Source organism: Cervus canadensis, chromosome 10 (genome assembly GCF_019320065.1).
Source record: "Cervus canadensis isolate Bull #8, Minnesota chromosome 10, ASM1932006v1, whole genome shotgun sequence".
Lineage (NCBI taxonomy): Eukaryota > Metazoa > Chordata > Mammalia > Artiodactyla > Cervidae > Cervus > Cervus canadensis.
Genome location: NC_057395.1, coordinates 27,454,994 through 27,471,007, shown reverse-complemented (window position 1 = coordinate 27,471,007; position 16,014 = coordinate 27,454,994). Strand labels below are relative to the sequence as shown.

Here is a 16,014-nt window from a genome sequence, read left to right as displayed (position 1 = left end):
GCCCAGAACAGAGCACGGTGGGTGCTGGACGAACACCTGCCCACGTGCACGGAAGAATCCTTCACCGTCGGACGGGCTGTCGGGATTCCCCTCCCCTCCAAGGAGGATGCTCACCTTTCAGGGAAGCGACGGCCTCTCCCACCTGGCGCAGCAGGAAAGCCCCATCCTCCACGTCTTTCAGAGTCACCACGCGGCTGGCCGAGGTGGAGTCCTTCTTCAGATCATCAACGAAGTCTTCCAGGTCACTAGGGGGAAAGCCGACCACAGGTGGAGTGAGCGCGGGGGCCTTCCCTACGGACAGTGGAGAGCAGAGGACCCTGGGCCTCGCCGGCTGGCCTCCCCCCAGTACCGCGGGTCCCTCCATGCCCACGGAGGTGGGAGCAGCAGCTAGGGAGGAGTAGCTTGGTTTGGCTTAAGAGACCCTTCTGGGGTGTGAGGTGAGGTTTCTCCGGGAGGCCTGGATCCGCCACCTGGCTGACAAAGGACCCACTCTTTGTTTTCAGCGGCGCTGATGCCGGCTAAGGGAGGGCTGCGTGGACGCTGATGTGACAGAGGAGAAAGAGGGAGAGAGACAGCAAGAGGAGGAGCCCAGGTTGCCGCAGATCAGGCTTTTCTACCGTGGCGCTGACCTCTGTGGCCAGGTCATTGTTTTCTGCAGGGGGATGAGGGGTGTCCTGTGTGCTGTAGGATATTTAGCAGCACCCCTGACCTTGACACAGTAGCCTCCAGGAGCAGCAGCTCTAAGCCGACAAAATGGACAATGTGGAGGAAGTGGACAAATTCTTAGAAAGGTACTACCTCCCACGACTGAACCAGGAGGAAACAGAAAAAAAATGAATAGACCAGTCATAAGTACTGAAGTTCAAACTGTGATTAAAAAACTTTCAAAAGTCTCTAGGTCCATTGACATCTCTACAAATGACCCAATTTTGTTCCTTTATAAGGCTAATAGTCTATTGTTGATATACCATATCTTCTTCATCCATTCCTCTGTTGATGACTGTCATAAAGAATGAAGTAAGAAAGAAAAATATATAACACATATATATGGAATCTAGAAAAATGGTACAGATGATCTTATCTGCAAAACAGAAATGGATACACAAACATAGAAAAGAAATGTATAGACACCAAAGGGGGCAGGGGTGGTGGGATGAGCTGGGGGATTGAGATGGCCATGATACATACACACTGTGGATACTGTGTGTAAATAGATAAGTAACGAGAAGCTACTGTGCTCTGGTGACCTGATGGGGAGGGAATCGAAAATCCCAAGGAGGGATATGTACCCATACAGCTGATTCACAGTGCTTACAGGAGAAACTAACGACATTGTAAAGCAACTATACGCCAATAAAAATTAATTAAAAAGAAAAAACTTCCAACAAACAAAAGTCCAGGACCAGATGGCTTTGTTGGCAAATTCTATCAAACATTAGAGAAGAGACAGCAGCTATCCTTTTCTCAAACTATTCCAAAAAATTGCAGAGGAAGGAACACTCCCAAACTCATTCTCTGAGGCCACCATCACCATGATACCAAACCAGACAAAGATGCCCCAAGAAAAAGAAAATTACAGGCCAGTATAATTGATGAACACAGATACAAAAAAAAAAAAAAAAAAAGCATCAATAAAATACTAGCAAACGAAATTCAACAGTACATTAAAAGGATCATACACCATGATTAAGAGGGATTTATCCTGAGGATTCAAGGATTCTCCAGTATCCGCAAATCAATCAGTGTGATACACCACATCAACAAACTGAAGAATAAAACCACATAATCATTTCAATAGGTGCAGAAAAAGCTTTTGACAAAAATCCAACACCCATTTATGATAGATGACAGTAGCAACCTCCCCTAACTTGAGACAAACAAGAATGTTCCAGAGACATTGTTAAAATGTCCCCAGGGGTCACGAGGGGAACAGACTTGCCCCTGAGAACCTCTGGTTTATACTGACTGTCCCATCAGTAAGGACTGAGTGTCCTCTCCAGGATGCAAAGAGAATGAATGATCACGGGTCTGATTTCTGGACGGGGTGCATGTGCACACACATACTCACCTCTGAGGGTACGTCTCCCACTTCAACAAACACACCAGTAATAACATCCTGTCTCCTGAGCACGTCAACAACCCCACCCTAAACAGATGTGTGCATGATTTCATTTTGCCTGCTGATCTGACAGTAGAAACCCCTGCTATTAAAGAAACAGGAAAAGAGCTTTGATTTGAAGAACCACCAGGTGGCAGTAAGCGGACAGCGATTCCAGTGCCAGAACCTTGAGTGTGGGGCAGGCAGCAAGCTGACAGACTTCCAGTTACAAGGACTAGGCGTGTAATCAACAACACGATAAATATAATTAACATTGCTATATGCTACTTATGAAATTTGTTACGAGAGTAAATCCTAAGAGTTGTCATCAGAAGGAAAAAAAGTTTTTTTCTGTTTCCTTAATTTTGTATCTATAGGAGATGGTAGATATCCACTAAACTTATTGTGGCAATAATTTCATGATGTGTGGAAGTCAAATCATTATGCTGTCCACCTTAAACTATATGCGGCTGCATGTCAATTACATCTCAATAAAACAGGGAGAAAAATTTAACCGGCAATTCTATAAAAACATTAAAAGGCTACATATTGTTTTAAAGGAACTTTTCAAGGAGAACCTTGAGACCTAGTTGTAGACAGCTGGGCTGTCATAGACCCATCTGAGACAAACAACAGCCGTAACACCTCTCGGGGGGTGCTTGTCTGTAAGTGCAGGGACTAAGCACAAATTTGGAGCCTGTTTTTGAGGTGCTGATGAAGAGTGGTCAAAGTTATTATCTGACTCTCTAGACTGCCACTGAGAAGGGTATTCTAATTTTAATCAGGCACACTGGGTTGGCATCTGATTTGACATAAGCTCCAGCTCAAATATCAAAGAGGTCAATGAGCATAACACTCCCCATCCTGTAGGCTTCTGCTGAGTATAGTCATGGAAAGAATTTGAAAGTTGCTCCCTTACAGTCCCATTTTGGGACGCTTCCCCTTTCCAAAAAGCAAGAGAATTTACACATCTACAATGGAATACTACTCAGCCACAAAAAAGAATGGAATTTTGCCATTTGCAGCATTTACATGGATGGGTGTGGTGGGCATTATGCTAAGTACAACAAGTCAGAGAGAGAAAAATACTGTATGCTTATCACTTATACGTGAAATCTAAAAAATTCACAAACTAGTGAATATAACAAAAAAAAAACAGTGGATTCACGGATACAGAGAACAAACTGGTGCTTACCAGTGGGAGCAGCGAAGGGGAATATAGTGGGAGAGCAGGAGGTTCAAACTATTTAGTGTAAGCCAGGCTACAAGGATGTACTGTACAACATGGGAAATATAGCCAATATTTTGTAATAACTGTAAATGGAGCAAAATCTTTAAAAATTAAAATATTTTAAAGTATTTTAAATACTTAAAGTATTAAAAAATAATTTAAAAAATTAAAATGGCTTTGTGAAACTCAAAAAAAACAAACAGGAGAACTACCAACACTAGAAGAACCCACACAAATGACTATTCATTATACTAAAAGGTGAAACTGTTCTATGATAAATCTTCACTGCATAACAAAACATACATTAACATAACAGATGGGCCTGCCCCAGTGACTGGGGCCTAATAAAACTCCGCTTATTTCAGTAGTGTGACTTGATAGATGCTTTCAATAAGAACCTCACAGAAGATGGGTAGCATTCAAGGCAGCATCTTTCATTGTGCATCAGACATATTTTACACTGAAATTCTTCTTTTGTGATTTTAACTACAGTTGAATAATAGGCGGATAATTTTAGTGCTGTGTTATTTTGGCTATTAGTTTTAATTTATTGAGATTAAATTCAGACTTCCCATTTATCACTGGGTTGTGCCACTGGCTCCTTTTAGTTCGATGGGTTGCCAAGCCCTACACAACAGTGTGATGCTTCCAAAGAGACTAATAAGCTCAGTCACCTGAGGATTGTTCAATTTCCTGACCTCGGATGGAGGGCACGAGCCGAGTGTCCGAAGATATCCAGAACCAGCAGAACTCTAATGTGCACACAGCACAGCAAAGAAAGAGGATGAGAACACTGCCTAGGAAGGGCCGCCTCCTTGGCCAAGACAGGCTTGCCTTTCAGGTTGACCAGCTATGCAGGCAACCAGGGACTGACTGCAGGGCCCGGACTCACCACAGCTTCCGGACGATCTTCTCCTCTTCATGCAGGTACTTCTGCCTCTCCTGCTCCACCAGGACCCGCTGGCGCTGCACAGGGTCCTCCAGTCTCTTCATCGTCTCGATCACCTTGCTGCTGATTTCCTGCTCAGCCTTCCTCATCATTGCCTTCAGCAGTTCCTGGTTCTGCAGCTGTTGGACAAAAGAGATCACCCTCCATCAACTCTTGCCAGGCTGATAGGGGGGTGCCAGGGCGCCTGGCAGCCCCCAGGTGTGGGTCTGGATAAACAGCCCCATAGCTGAGTCTTTCTTCATTTCACTGTAAAAGGGAAGGGAGCACAGACTGTATATAGTATTGCTGCTTCAGCCAGCATCCAGGTTTGAGTAGCCAGCTGACCAGCACACTTTCACATCCCTGTCTGCAAAAAAGCAGTCCTTCCTGAATGCTGGATAGACATACAGACAATGGGCATGAAATCTCACATGTTTTCATAGCGAGAACCAAGAGTACCAGCTCTGGAGCCAAGTGGACTTACAATCAAACCCTAAACCTACTCCCAGATGCACTGAGAGACTCTGGGCATGCTCCTTATCTCTAAAAATGGGGGCGTTCATCTCCCTTGCCTCTTCTGCTCTGAAAATTAAATGAGATACTGTTTGGTATAGAAAGGTACTCAACAAATGTTGGTTTGACTGTGGACTATTTCAGCCCATCAATTAAATGAATATCTGTGTCCCTCTTATTAATGGGTCCATGGACCAAATACCATGTAATTACAGACCATCACAACATAGTACTTGAGAGGGTGGGGGAGGGAAGGCCTGGGATTTGGGATTAGCAGATGTAAACTATTATATATAGGAAGGATAAACAACAAGGTCCTACTGTGTAGCTCAGGGCACTATATTCAATATCCTGTAATAAACCACAATGGAAAAGAATATATAAGAAAGAATGTCTATATGTATATAACTGAGTTGCTCTGCTGTACAACAGAGATCGGCACAACACTGTAAATCAACTCTAGTTCATTAAAAAAAAACCAAAAACCTCAAAACACAGTACTTGCTGTCAGTGGTGGCAATGATATTTGCAGACGAGCCCTAAGGCTTTTGGCAATTAACTGATCTCCCTGGATTATACGTAGGCTGCTTACATACATAAGACCACAATTTCCACATAATTTTCCCAGGTGGTTTCCAGAGTACTCTTGTTTCTTACCCCAAAGTATAGGATGTGTGAGTATCAATCCAGGCTTTACAAACATCTAGCCAAACATTTGAATCCTGTTTCCAAGAAGGTGTTACGTGGCTCCCTGGGGCAGGGCAATTTTCTGACAGCACGTACATCAAGTGAGCTCATTCAATCAGCCTGAAAAGCAGTAACTCTATCATACCTATTATATCTGAAGTTCCCCTAAAATTTCAATTAGCTGTTACTGTTTCCTTCGTTTTGTGGTTTCGTAGACTGTGTATCACCTCACAGGAGGGATGATGCTCTACCAGCTGTCCATCATCCGTGCAAACAGAGAGGAAATGCCATCTGACTGTGTCACCACCTGCTTGAAACCTCATCATGGCTTCCATTTTTCTCTGAATAAAAATAAACCATTTCTGGGACTTCCCTGATGGCCCAGTGGTTAAGACTTCACCTTCCAATGCAGGGGATGCAGGTTCCATCCCTGGTCGGGGAACTAAGATCCCACATACCTCATAGCCAAAACACCAAAACATAAAACAGAAGCAATATTGTAACAATTCAATAAAGACTTTTTAAATGGTCAGTAAAAAACAAAACAAAACAAAATTCAACACGGACCAGCCCTACAAAACCACCATCATGTTTGAACATCACCATCATCAACTGTCCATCCAGAGAAAGAAAGCGTGAGTTCACTTCCCAGTCTTCCTAAGTAGTTCCCAGCCTTCCTAATTAGCTCCCAGTCTTCCAATTAGTTCCCAGTCTTCCGAATTAGTAGCCATGCAATTGTGGGCAAGTTATTAATCTCTCCATGTCTCTCCAAAACAAACAGAAAGGGACAGTAGTAGTTCGTATCTCACGGAGGCGTAATGGAGCTTCGTGAGGCAATCAAGTGCTCACAGTCGTGCCTGGCACAAACTGAGCTCTCAGTGTAGATGAGCTGTTGTTATCACGGAGGATAACTATGGGGGCAAGACCTGTGGTTTTGTCTGGGAGGGAACCAAATACAAATGTGCCACCCTTGGGTTACCTCCTCTGAATGAGTCATGATCATGCTTTCACACTCTCCTCCCTAATGCTGTCTTTCTATTGAGGTCTTAATGACAGTCAGTCTGTTGCTGAAAGGCAACACGTTTGGAGACAACAGCTTCCTGCCATGCTGTCTGCAGCTATGGCTCTGCCCGCAAGGCGTGGGGAGGTCTGGCCCTTGCCCATATCACCAGCCTCCTCGCACCGCAGGCAGCTGGCGCGCTCTCTGCTCCAGCCGCAGGGCCATCCTCTCTGTTCTTCTGACAGCCCGACCCCCTTCCTTTTTGCCACAGGGACTTTGCATGATACACCCTCCACCTGGTTAATTTCTGCCCTCCACAGAGTCTCCAGGACACCGTGCCTGGTACATAGCAGGCACTTAAATATGGGGTGAGCCACAAAGTTCATTCAGGTTTTTCCACCAAATGTTATAGAAGAACACAAATGAGCTTTTTGGCCAATCCAGTATTTGTTCAATGTGTGAACTGAGTTGGTAATAACAGACAATGGAAAATCCACCATTCTTTGCCAGATGGTAGAAATGCGAGGTGACCTATGGCTCAGCTATGCCTTGAGCTCAGTGCTAATGCCTAGACTTGCTCTGACTACAGTTGCTAAACAGACATAATAAACCAGCTGTTATCAAAATGGCATGCTCAAATTCAAGGCCATGTGTCAAATCCTATAGACCTATTCCCTTTGGGGGTTGAGGGTGAGTGGTAATGGATACATTAGGGACAAATAAGAAGATGATTAAATGTGTCTAAAAGTGATGGATACCTAGGTCCATCCCTGAGAGATTCAGATTTAACTGGTCTGAGGTGCAGCTTGGGCACTGGGAATTTTTAAAAACTCCTCAAGGACTTCCCTGGTGGTCCAGTAGCTAAGACACTGTGCTGCCAATTCAGGGGTCCCAGGTTCAATCCCTGGTCAGGGAACTAGATCCCACAGGCCACAACTAAGAGTTTGCATGCCCCAACTAAAGATCCCTCATGCTGCAGCTAAGACCTGGTGCAGCCAAATAAATAAATAAGAAATGGAAGATATAAATGTATTTAGAACCATCTGAGGTTTTTTTTTTAAATGTGCCACCACAGTCTGAGCACTGTGGTCTAAGAACACTTTGATGGACAGATGACATCACTGTGCTGTGAGCTGAGTGGCACGGCTCTCCCTAACCCTTCTGCCCAAATCTCACAGACAAGCTCCAATAAAATTATGGTCCAATCATCAGTGGATATTGACAGTGGCTATGAAGCCAGAAATTACTGCTAGAATATTTCAAATCCTTAAAGTTGAAATTCCAAAGATGGGAGAAGTGAAGCCCTGAGAAGTGAGGTGACTTGTTCAGAGTCAAATTCAACCCAGTAATTTTCCGATCACCGTCTACTGGACAGCACCAGACAGTGGTGTCTGCTGTATTCCCGCACACAGGCAGCTTCTGGCACACAGGAGATGAACCCAACACGTATTCACTGCTTGCATGACAATACGGTTGACCCTTGAACAACACAGGGGTGGGAGTGCCTGCCCTCTGTGCAAAAATCCAGGTATAGGGACCTCCCTCCATGGCGGTCCAGTGGCTAGGACGCCATGCTCCCAATGCAGGGGGTCTGGGTTCAATCCCTGGTCAGGGAACTAGATCCGTCGTCAGGGAACTGGATCCCTTCACGCTGCAATTAAGAGTTCACATGCCAGGACTAAAGATCCCACGTGCCACAGCTAAGACCCAGCGCAGCCAGATAAGTACATATTTCAAACAACAATCCGAGTACAACTTTCTAGCCTGCCCTCCATACTCACAGTTTCACATCTTCAGATTTAATCAACCTCAAATGCCAAGATTTCCTGGGTGGCTCGGTGGTTAAGAATCTGCCTGCCAATGCAGGACACGCAGGTTCGATCTCTGGGTTGGGAAGATCCCCTGGAATAGGAAATGGCAACCCACTCCAGTATTCTTGCCCGAAAAATCCCACAGACAGAGGAGCCTAGCGGGCTACAGTCCATGGGGTTGCAAAGAGTTGGACACAACCAAGCAACTGAGCGCACACTCTGAAAACCTATAGACATATCAGAGGAACACAACTGTATGTGATATTCAAATTACTCAACTGGTAACAGAGTCAGGGAGAGACTCTCAAATTATTCTATTCAAAGTGGAGGCAGGGAGAGAGGCCTTGAGTTCCAGGCTGTATGACTCCCCCACCCAGAAAGAGTGCCTTAACCCAGACACTTAACCCAAACTCCCTCTGGAGAAGAAACACTGAATTTCCCATAGCACATTGGCTGGTGCACAGGCAACAGTAAGTAAAATCACAAAGGAATAAAGACCCGCATAGGTGCTGTTTCTACTTTCCCTGGGCCCCCGACCCTCCCTGTCTGGAGTTCTTCCCCGTCTCTAGGACTTGCTCCCCGTGTGCGCAGAAAGCAGGGCCAGTGCTGACTGCTACTGTATATAACACAGACAACCAGTGAGCGCCTGGGCAGCGCAGGGCGCCCTCCTCCGGGCTCGGAGGGGACCTGAACGGGAAGGGAATCTAAGAGAGGGGATGTGTGTATACGTGTAGCGGACTCCCTGCTGGACAGGGGAATCTAACAACGTTGTAAAGCAATTGTACTCCAATAAAAATTAATTTAAAAAAAAGTGCTGAAGGCAGGATGTGTGTCAACATCTCTCTCAAAATGCTTCAGATAAATTAGCCACCAGCACTTCAGATCATTACAATTCGTTTTTTCTCAGCAGGGATTCTAAATTTCAATTTAAAAGAAATCTATTAAGATATAGTTTAGGACTTCCCTGGTGGTCCAGTGGCTAAGACTCCATACTCCCAAGGCAGGGGGCCTGGGTTCAGTCCCTCGTCAGGGAACTAGATCCCACATGCTGCAACTAGAGGTCCTGAGTGCTGCAGCTAAGACCTGGTGCAGTCAAATAATTTTTTTAAAAAAAGATATGGTTTACAAGCTATAAAATATACCCATTTTAATAGTGCATAGGTCAATGGGTTTTGACAAGTGTACACACTGACGAAAGCACCACTAAAAAGGGAGACATCTGTTCTCACCCTAAAAAACCCTTCTCAACACTCTGCACTCAATTTCCCGACTCCCAGCTCAAGGAAACCACCCACCTGCATTTTGTCCCTTAGATTAGTTCTTCCTTTTCTAGAATGTCACACTCATGGAACGGTACACTGTGAAATTTTGTGTATCTGGCTTCTTTCCTTCAGTATATTGTTTTTGAGATCCCGCCATGCTGTTCGGAATTTTAGGGCTTTGTCCTTTTTCATACTTAGTGGTTTTCTATTGTGTGGATGTAGTACGTTGTATGTACTAACATTGTAATGTTTTTACATATTGACTTGATTCTGATCTTGCTTATATTCACTTATGTCTAGAAGCATCTTTTTTTAATTTGATATTACACAATCGTGATTGTGAAGTGATTTGTGAGCAATGCCAATTACACTTTTAACTTTTCCATCCATATGCTTTTTCCTTTCTTCTTCCAGCCTTACTGCACTTGCTGGGACATTCAGTGCAGAGTTAAAGAGAAGTGAGAGGAGGTTTCCTTGGCCACCACGTGATCCCAATTTTATGGAGAATATGGTCATGTTTCACCACTAACTACTAACGTTTTCTGTAGGATTTTCAGACATTCTTTGTCAGGTTAAGGGAGTTTGCTTCTACTCCAAGAGTGCTGAGTGTTTTTATCATCAGTATTGAATTTTGTTATATGTTTCTTCTGCATTTACTGAAATGACATGATTGTCTTCTTTATTCTGCTAAAAGGTCAAATACATTGAATCATTTTTTATTCCCCCCATATTAAAACCATCTTGAACTCCTGGGATAAAATCCAGGGTAATGTATTATTCTTTTTATATATTGCTGGATTCAATTGCTAATATTTTGTTAAGGATTTGTTACATACATTTCCCAATGCCAGGGGGGCCGGGTTTGATCCCTCGTCAGAGAACTAGATCCCACATGCTGCAACTAAAATGTGGTGCCCACAAATAAATAAAAATGTATGAACTAAACACTGAAGAGAAGCAGAAAAAAAGGACTGAAGCATGGCCTTTCTCTGATCACTACCGAATGCCCCAGGTGATTAATAAAACCGCTCTGTGCTTGCTGGTCAAGACATAAACATCTCCCAGAACTGTGTGAGCTCTGGGAATTCTCTGGCCTACAGCCTCCGACTTTGTGCCTGGATCAGTGTCTCTCACAACACGTGTGCTTGGCCTGTTAGTTGATGATGGATCCACAGATGGACGTAATTCTTTCTCCACAGTTTGCTCTCGTTTGGTACTTGGCTCCCCAAATCCTAGCTGCATCATCAGCTCCTTGCCCCTAACTGGTCACATGGTCAGTGCTCTGTTTGGTTTCTCTCTCTGAGCTGTGATCTAAGAAGTGTCAAGAGACAGAAAGCTGAGGAAGTTAGAGGTTTCGTCTCCTTTCCTTTCATTCTCCCAAGGGTCACACTCCTGTGCTGTCTGTTGTCCGATGCTGAATAGAGTTATTTCATGCATTTATTTTTCGGTGTTCCAGCTGTCAACAGTAGAAGGGCAAGAACATCTGTAGTTATCCCTACATCTCTAGAAGTTTCAGTTGGTTGTAAATGCTGTGGCTTGATGTTTTTATAAAACTACTCAAAAAGAAAAATTAACTGGACCATGGGACTTTCCTGGTGGTCCAGTGGCTAAGACTCTGCACTCCCAATGCAGGGGACCCAGGTTCGATCCCTGCTCAGGGAACTAGATCCCATATGCCTCAACTAAGACCCAATGTAGCCAAAAAAATACATGTATATTTAAAATTTTTTAACTGGATGAAATAAATTATTTCTTTCAGCTTCCCTGAGAAGGTAGGAAACTGCCTAAACCAAATTCCACTCACCTCAAAATGGACATGTGCCTCACATATTCATTGTGAGTTTCATCGTGAGTTCTTAGGTAAAATCTTAAAACTATCCGCTTGCCAACAGTGTGGTTTAATTGAACTGATTTTGCTGTCTGGCAGTGACAGTAAACAGGGGCTGTACAATGCATCAGGAAGTTTCATGACTGCCAGACCCCAGAATGACTCCTGACCAGGAGTTCTTCCCCAGTTAGCTCCCCAGGCTGCAGGCAAGCAGGTATAGGATGCTCACCAAGCACGTGATATCTGAGAGATGTGCCCCATCTCAGCCAGTGTAGGCGTATCTAGGGATTGATACATTGCATGGCAGCCTGACTGTCCTCTCCTGTGCCAGTTCCATTTATTATTTCTGCCTGGTGGGGAGAAATAGGTCTGCTCAGTATGGGCCAACATCCTGCCTGCTTTTCTCAGGGACATACATTCCCATGACCGTTGTTTTGAACATCAGACGAATGAGACCCTGGCACATTCCTATGGGGCACTATCTTATAAAAAGACACCTCACGATAACGGTACTGAATTACATTGTTTCAAGTACAAGGGCTCCGTGTCCTGCGGTGTTTCTTTTTTATGTTGATGTTTTACCTCCTCCCTGTCTTGGAAGACAGGGTCAATTCTCAGTAGTCTTAAAAATGGAACACCGAGTTCAGAATAATCCAATTTTTAATTTATCAAGAAGCAGGAGGAGGAGATGAGGGGCCAAGAAGAAAACTGTGGCAACTGGAGAAAGATGTATCCATCTCAACGTCAGGCCAAGTGCAAGTTCACAGAATGTGAACCCTCTCTTCCAGAAAGATCTCTCTCCCTTTAGCCCATAAAGAGGGGCAGAACAGCAGTCACTTCTGTGGGTGCTGGATGACCTGTGTAAAACCTAAGGATTGTGGCATTTTGGGACAATGATGTAGCTCCTCACCTTTTTCCTAAATCATACCAGAAAGTGTAACAGGCAAAGATGATCACCTTTGGAAGGGCACATTTGTTAGGAGCTAGGCCTTTCCCTGTCTCTTTCTGCTGTTTTCAGCTAACTGCAGGTGCAGCTCCTACCTGGGATGGGACCATCACAGTGTAAAAGGTCCATGTAGCTCTTATCAGTTATGAGTAAGTAGAGAACATGTCTGCTTCGTCTCTGGGAAAGAGGTACCTTGTTTAGAGTTAGGGCTTTGAAATCACCAAGCATGTTGTTCATGCATCCAGGGTATTTCTGCTTCACTCGTTGCGACAGCTGACTGAGATGTCAATTTCTATGTGGCATCTCAATGGACTAAGAATTCATAATGTCTGAAAGCAGTACTTCTCACCCTGGAACATTCTAGAGTCACCAATGTCTGGTCTTTGATCCACAACCAATGAAGTCAGACTCTGGCAGTGGCACTCAAGTATTCGCATTTTTCTGCAAGGCCTCAGGTGGTTCTCGTGGGTAGCCAGAATTAAGAACTGTTCTCTTAGACTGAAAATTCACATTAGCCTGGAGAGCAGGAAAATGTGAGCAAAGTTCCCGTGGTTTTCATCATCATCATCTCAGGTTCTTTCACCTCCCTCGACATTCTTTTTGCCGTATTTAAATCTACACACCCCACAGTGTCTGCATCGAATTTCTACTTCTGAGAATAATCCATCAATTTTGCAAATGAAATGCTCACACAGGCTATGCCTGACAGTCTAGGATTTTCCCATTGATTTAATTATCTAATTACCGGAGCCGGCTGCCAAGCACAAAAAAGATTTCATTCGTTTTCACTATTTTATAACACAGTTCAAAGAACATTTGAATTTCTAATTCAATTTTTGTTCTTCTGAGACTGTTCCGGAGTTTCGGAGCTCCCTAATGACGGCTCCATTATTGGGCTTATAATCACTGTGGGCCTGCGCTTCCCTTTTGGTGTGTAATACATGTGCCGAGGGGGAACTGGTGCTGAGATGGCTGAGTTATTCTAAACTGGTTTGGTCTCAAACAGACTCCCCTGAAAGCTGATGGAGGCACAGAGGATGCCAAGACTGAGGCAGAAACAAGAGCATCCAGGTTAGGAATCAAAATGCTTCTCTTTCTCTGAGTGTCTGCGCTTTAGAACCGCACCAGCATCTCAGCTCAGGAGCACACCTGGGGACTTCCCTGGTGGTCCAGTGGTTAAGAATCTGCCTTGCAATGCAGTGGATGCTGGCTCAATCCCTGGTCAGGGAACTAAGATCCCACGTGCTGTGGGGCAACTAAGCCCACTCGCTGCAAGAACTGAGCCTGCGTCACTAGAGAGTCCGTGCACTGCGGCAAAGGATCCCACGTGATGCAACTAGGACCCAGTGTGGCCAAATAAAGACCTGTTTTTCTTTAAACAAAGAAAAGAGCACACCTGCTCCATGTTCTTTACCTCGAAAGCCAGGAAAGCTGAGCAGTTCAGGGGCAATTAAGGAACCTGTGTAATTAAGATAGCGACCCGGAACTGACTGTAGCACCTCTTTGTTTGAGAAGCTATGATTCTGCAGCTGAGCCTCCTCAGTTCAAGGGTTACAAGGAGTGGCAAGTTGTAGGAGGTCCCTCCCCGGCCCCCAACCCTGACCAGAGGACCAAACACGGCCAGCCACTAGCAGGGTGATGCCGCCACCCCATACATCACGGCCCCCGGGTTTCAGATTTGCCACATTTCACGGCAGTTCCACCTCTGACCCCACACCAACAAATGCTCACTTTTGAAAGCAGTAGGAACCACCTTGCAAACGACACATTTAGGACTTTTTTTCCTTGTGAGGGTCCAAATGTTTAATCACTAAGTTGTGTCCGACTCTTGAGACTAGGAGCGCACAATTTCCAATTTGACCAGCAGGTGGCAGTAGAAGGCAGATGCAGTGCAAGATGGAGGCTGAACCTCCTTACCACCAGCAAAGAACCCAGGAGCTCACACGCGTGCTGGCCTGCACGCATGCCCTCTGGCCTGCAGATTATGAAATAATCGATTTTTAAATTACCTTCCAACATTTTTAGAATGAACTTAGATATTTTATATAAAACATCTATGTCTCCTGCGACTTCCCTTTGGTCCAGTGGCTAAGACTCCCAGCTCCCAATGTAGGGGGGCTGGGTCTGATCCCTGATCGGGGAACTAGATCCCATGTGCCAAACCAAGACATGCTCGCTATGTGCTCAGTCACTTAAGTCGTGTCTGACTCTTTGCGACCCCATAGACTATAGCCGGCCAGGCTCCTCTGTCCATGGGATTCTCCAGGCAAGAATACTGGAGTAGGTTGTCAATTTCCTTCCTCAAGGGATCTTCCTGATGGAGGAACAGAACCGGCATCTCTTAGGTCTCCTGCACTGGCAGGTGGGTTCTTTACCTGGGAAGCCCAAGACTTGGTGCGGCCAAATAAATACTAACAAAACAAAAACCTCTATTTCCAGATTCTCTTGAGATACTGAAACATCTAGAAACGCTGGACTCTCATTTTACCAGGTTAAGGGCTGCCTGGAGTGGAGCGGCGACTGTCCGTCAGAGGTGCTAACTCGCCAGTGTCCCTCGTCCACTCGCTTGCTGAGTTACTGCCTGTTCACTGCGGGCAGTGAATTTTGCCACCCTGTACACCTCATTTCAGTGCAAGTGTCTTAAAAACAGCAAAGCAAGGAAAAGTGAGTGCAAAGGATGGGGAACTTCCTGGCGACATGATTCAGGGAGGACTGAAATGAACTTGCGTGGGAGGTCCGAGGGGTTTGGGATGCGCCGGACTAGCCTTTGGAGATCCGAGCCTGGTTGTGCGATCTGTGATAGGGCTCAGGGCAGGCTCTCAAGTCACCTTCACTTCTGTTAGTTCTCCCGGAGGTGGAGGACAGGGGAAATCACTGTCTTAGCTTTACTCAGGCAGTGGGAAGTGGAGGGCTCGCGCATGGCAAGCTGAAGTGAGAGCAGCTGGGGTTTGCAGTGCCCCTTCCTTTCGGGACTCAGGCACAGGAGCCTGCCTGCCCCTGAGGATGCCACACCTGTGGCTACTCCCCGCTCCTAACGTTTGGTGGACCACGAGCCTCCTCGAAGTTGAGGAGGATGCCTGGGCATCGTCTAAGCCAGCACTACATCCTCCGTCACCAGCCTGCCACCAGGGGCAGGGAGGGGTGAGGCTGATCCTCAGAGCAGACACATGATCTCATAAAGATACACCTTCCCAGTTCCTTATCACCCTGGACCAGCCACGCCAAGTCAGATTTATGGGATTTAGTCACCATGCCTGGTGACAGGAAGGGTCATTTTCCCCTGCCCTTTGATTCCCGTGTAGTCCATATATTCCTAAGAATGGGAAACGGTAAGGGAAGTATTACGGAAGGCTCACTATCCAAATAATAATGCAGATGTTTCTCTCAGATCATCCGCGATGGCTCCTTTTCCTTATGAATTCACCCTCTTGCTTGAACTCCTCGTTCTAAATACAAAGGTTTTTTTTTTTTTTTTTCTTTGTAAAACCCCTGAGCTGCCGGCAGCGCCTCTGCACGTCCTCATGGGGGAAGCGCAAAAGCCAAACCCTAGGAAGCTGGAAGTCGTAACTGGCTGTGGGAACGCTCCACCACGGGGCTCCTCTGCTTCCAGCTCTCCTCAAAAAAAAAAAAAAAAAGGGAAAACAACAACAACAGATGCTTAATGTTTTTTTCATGTGTAAGAAGCACGCGCAGCTTAAAGAAGTGTCTAC

The 16,014-nt window shown here is 45.4% G+C and overlaps 1 protein-coding gene and 1 non-coding gene across 4 annotated transcripts in view; one reads left to right on the top strand and one right to left on the bottom strand.

Moving 5' to 3' along the window:
• KIAA1217 (KIAA1217 ortholog) overlaps positions 1-16,014 on the bottom strand; it is a 361,116-nt gene that overhangs the window by 37,066 nt on the left and 308,036 nt on the right. For all 3 annotated transcript variants that reach the window (XM_043478953.1, XM_043478954.1, XM_043478955.1), the window contains 2 exons: positions 4,222-4,397; positions 115-245 (listed from right to left, as the gene is read on the bottom strand). In XM_043478953.1, coding sequence (XP_043334888.1) covers positions 115-245; positions 4,222-4,397 — 307 coding nt within the window. The remainder of the gene's footprint in view (positions 1-114; positions 246-4,221; positions 4,398-16,014) is intronic.
• TRNAG-CCC lies at positions 11,120-11,192 on the top strand. The gene has a single exon. It is a non-coding gene; the product is annotated as a tRNA-Gly (tRNA).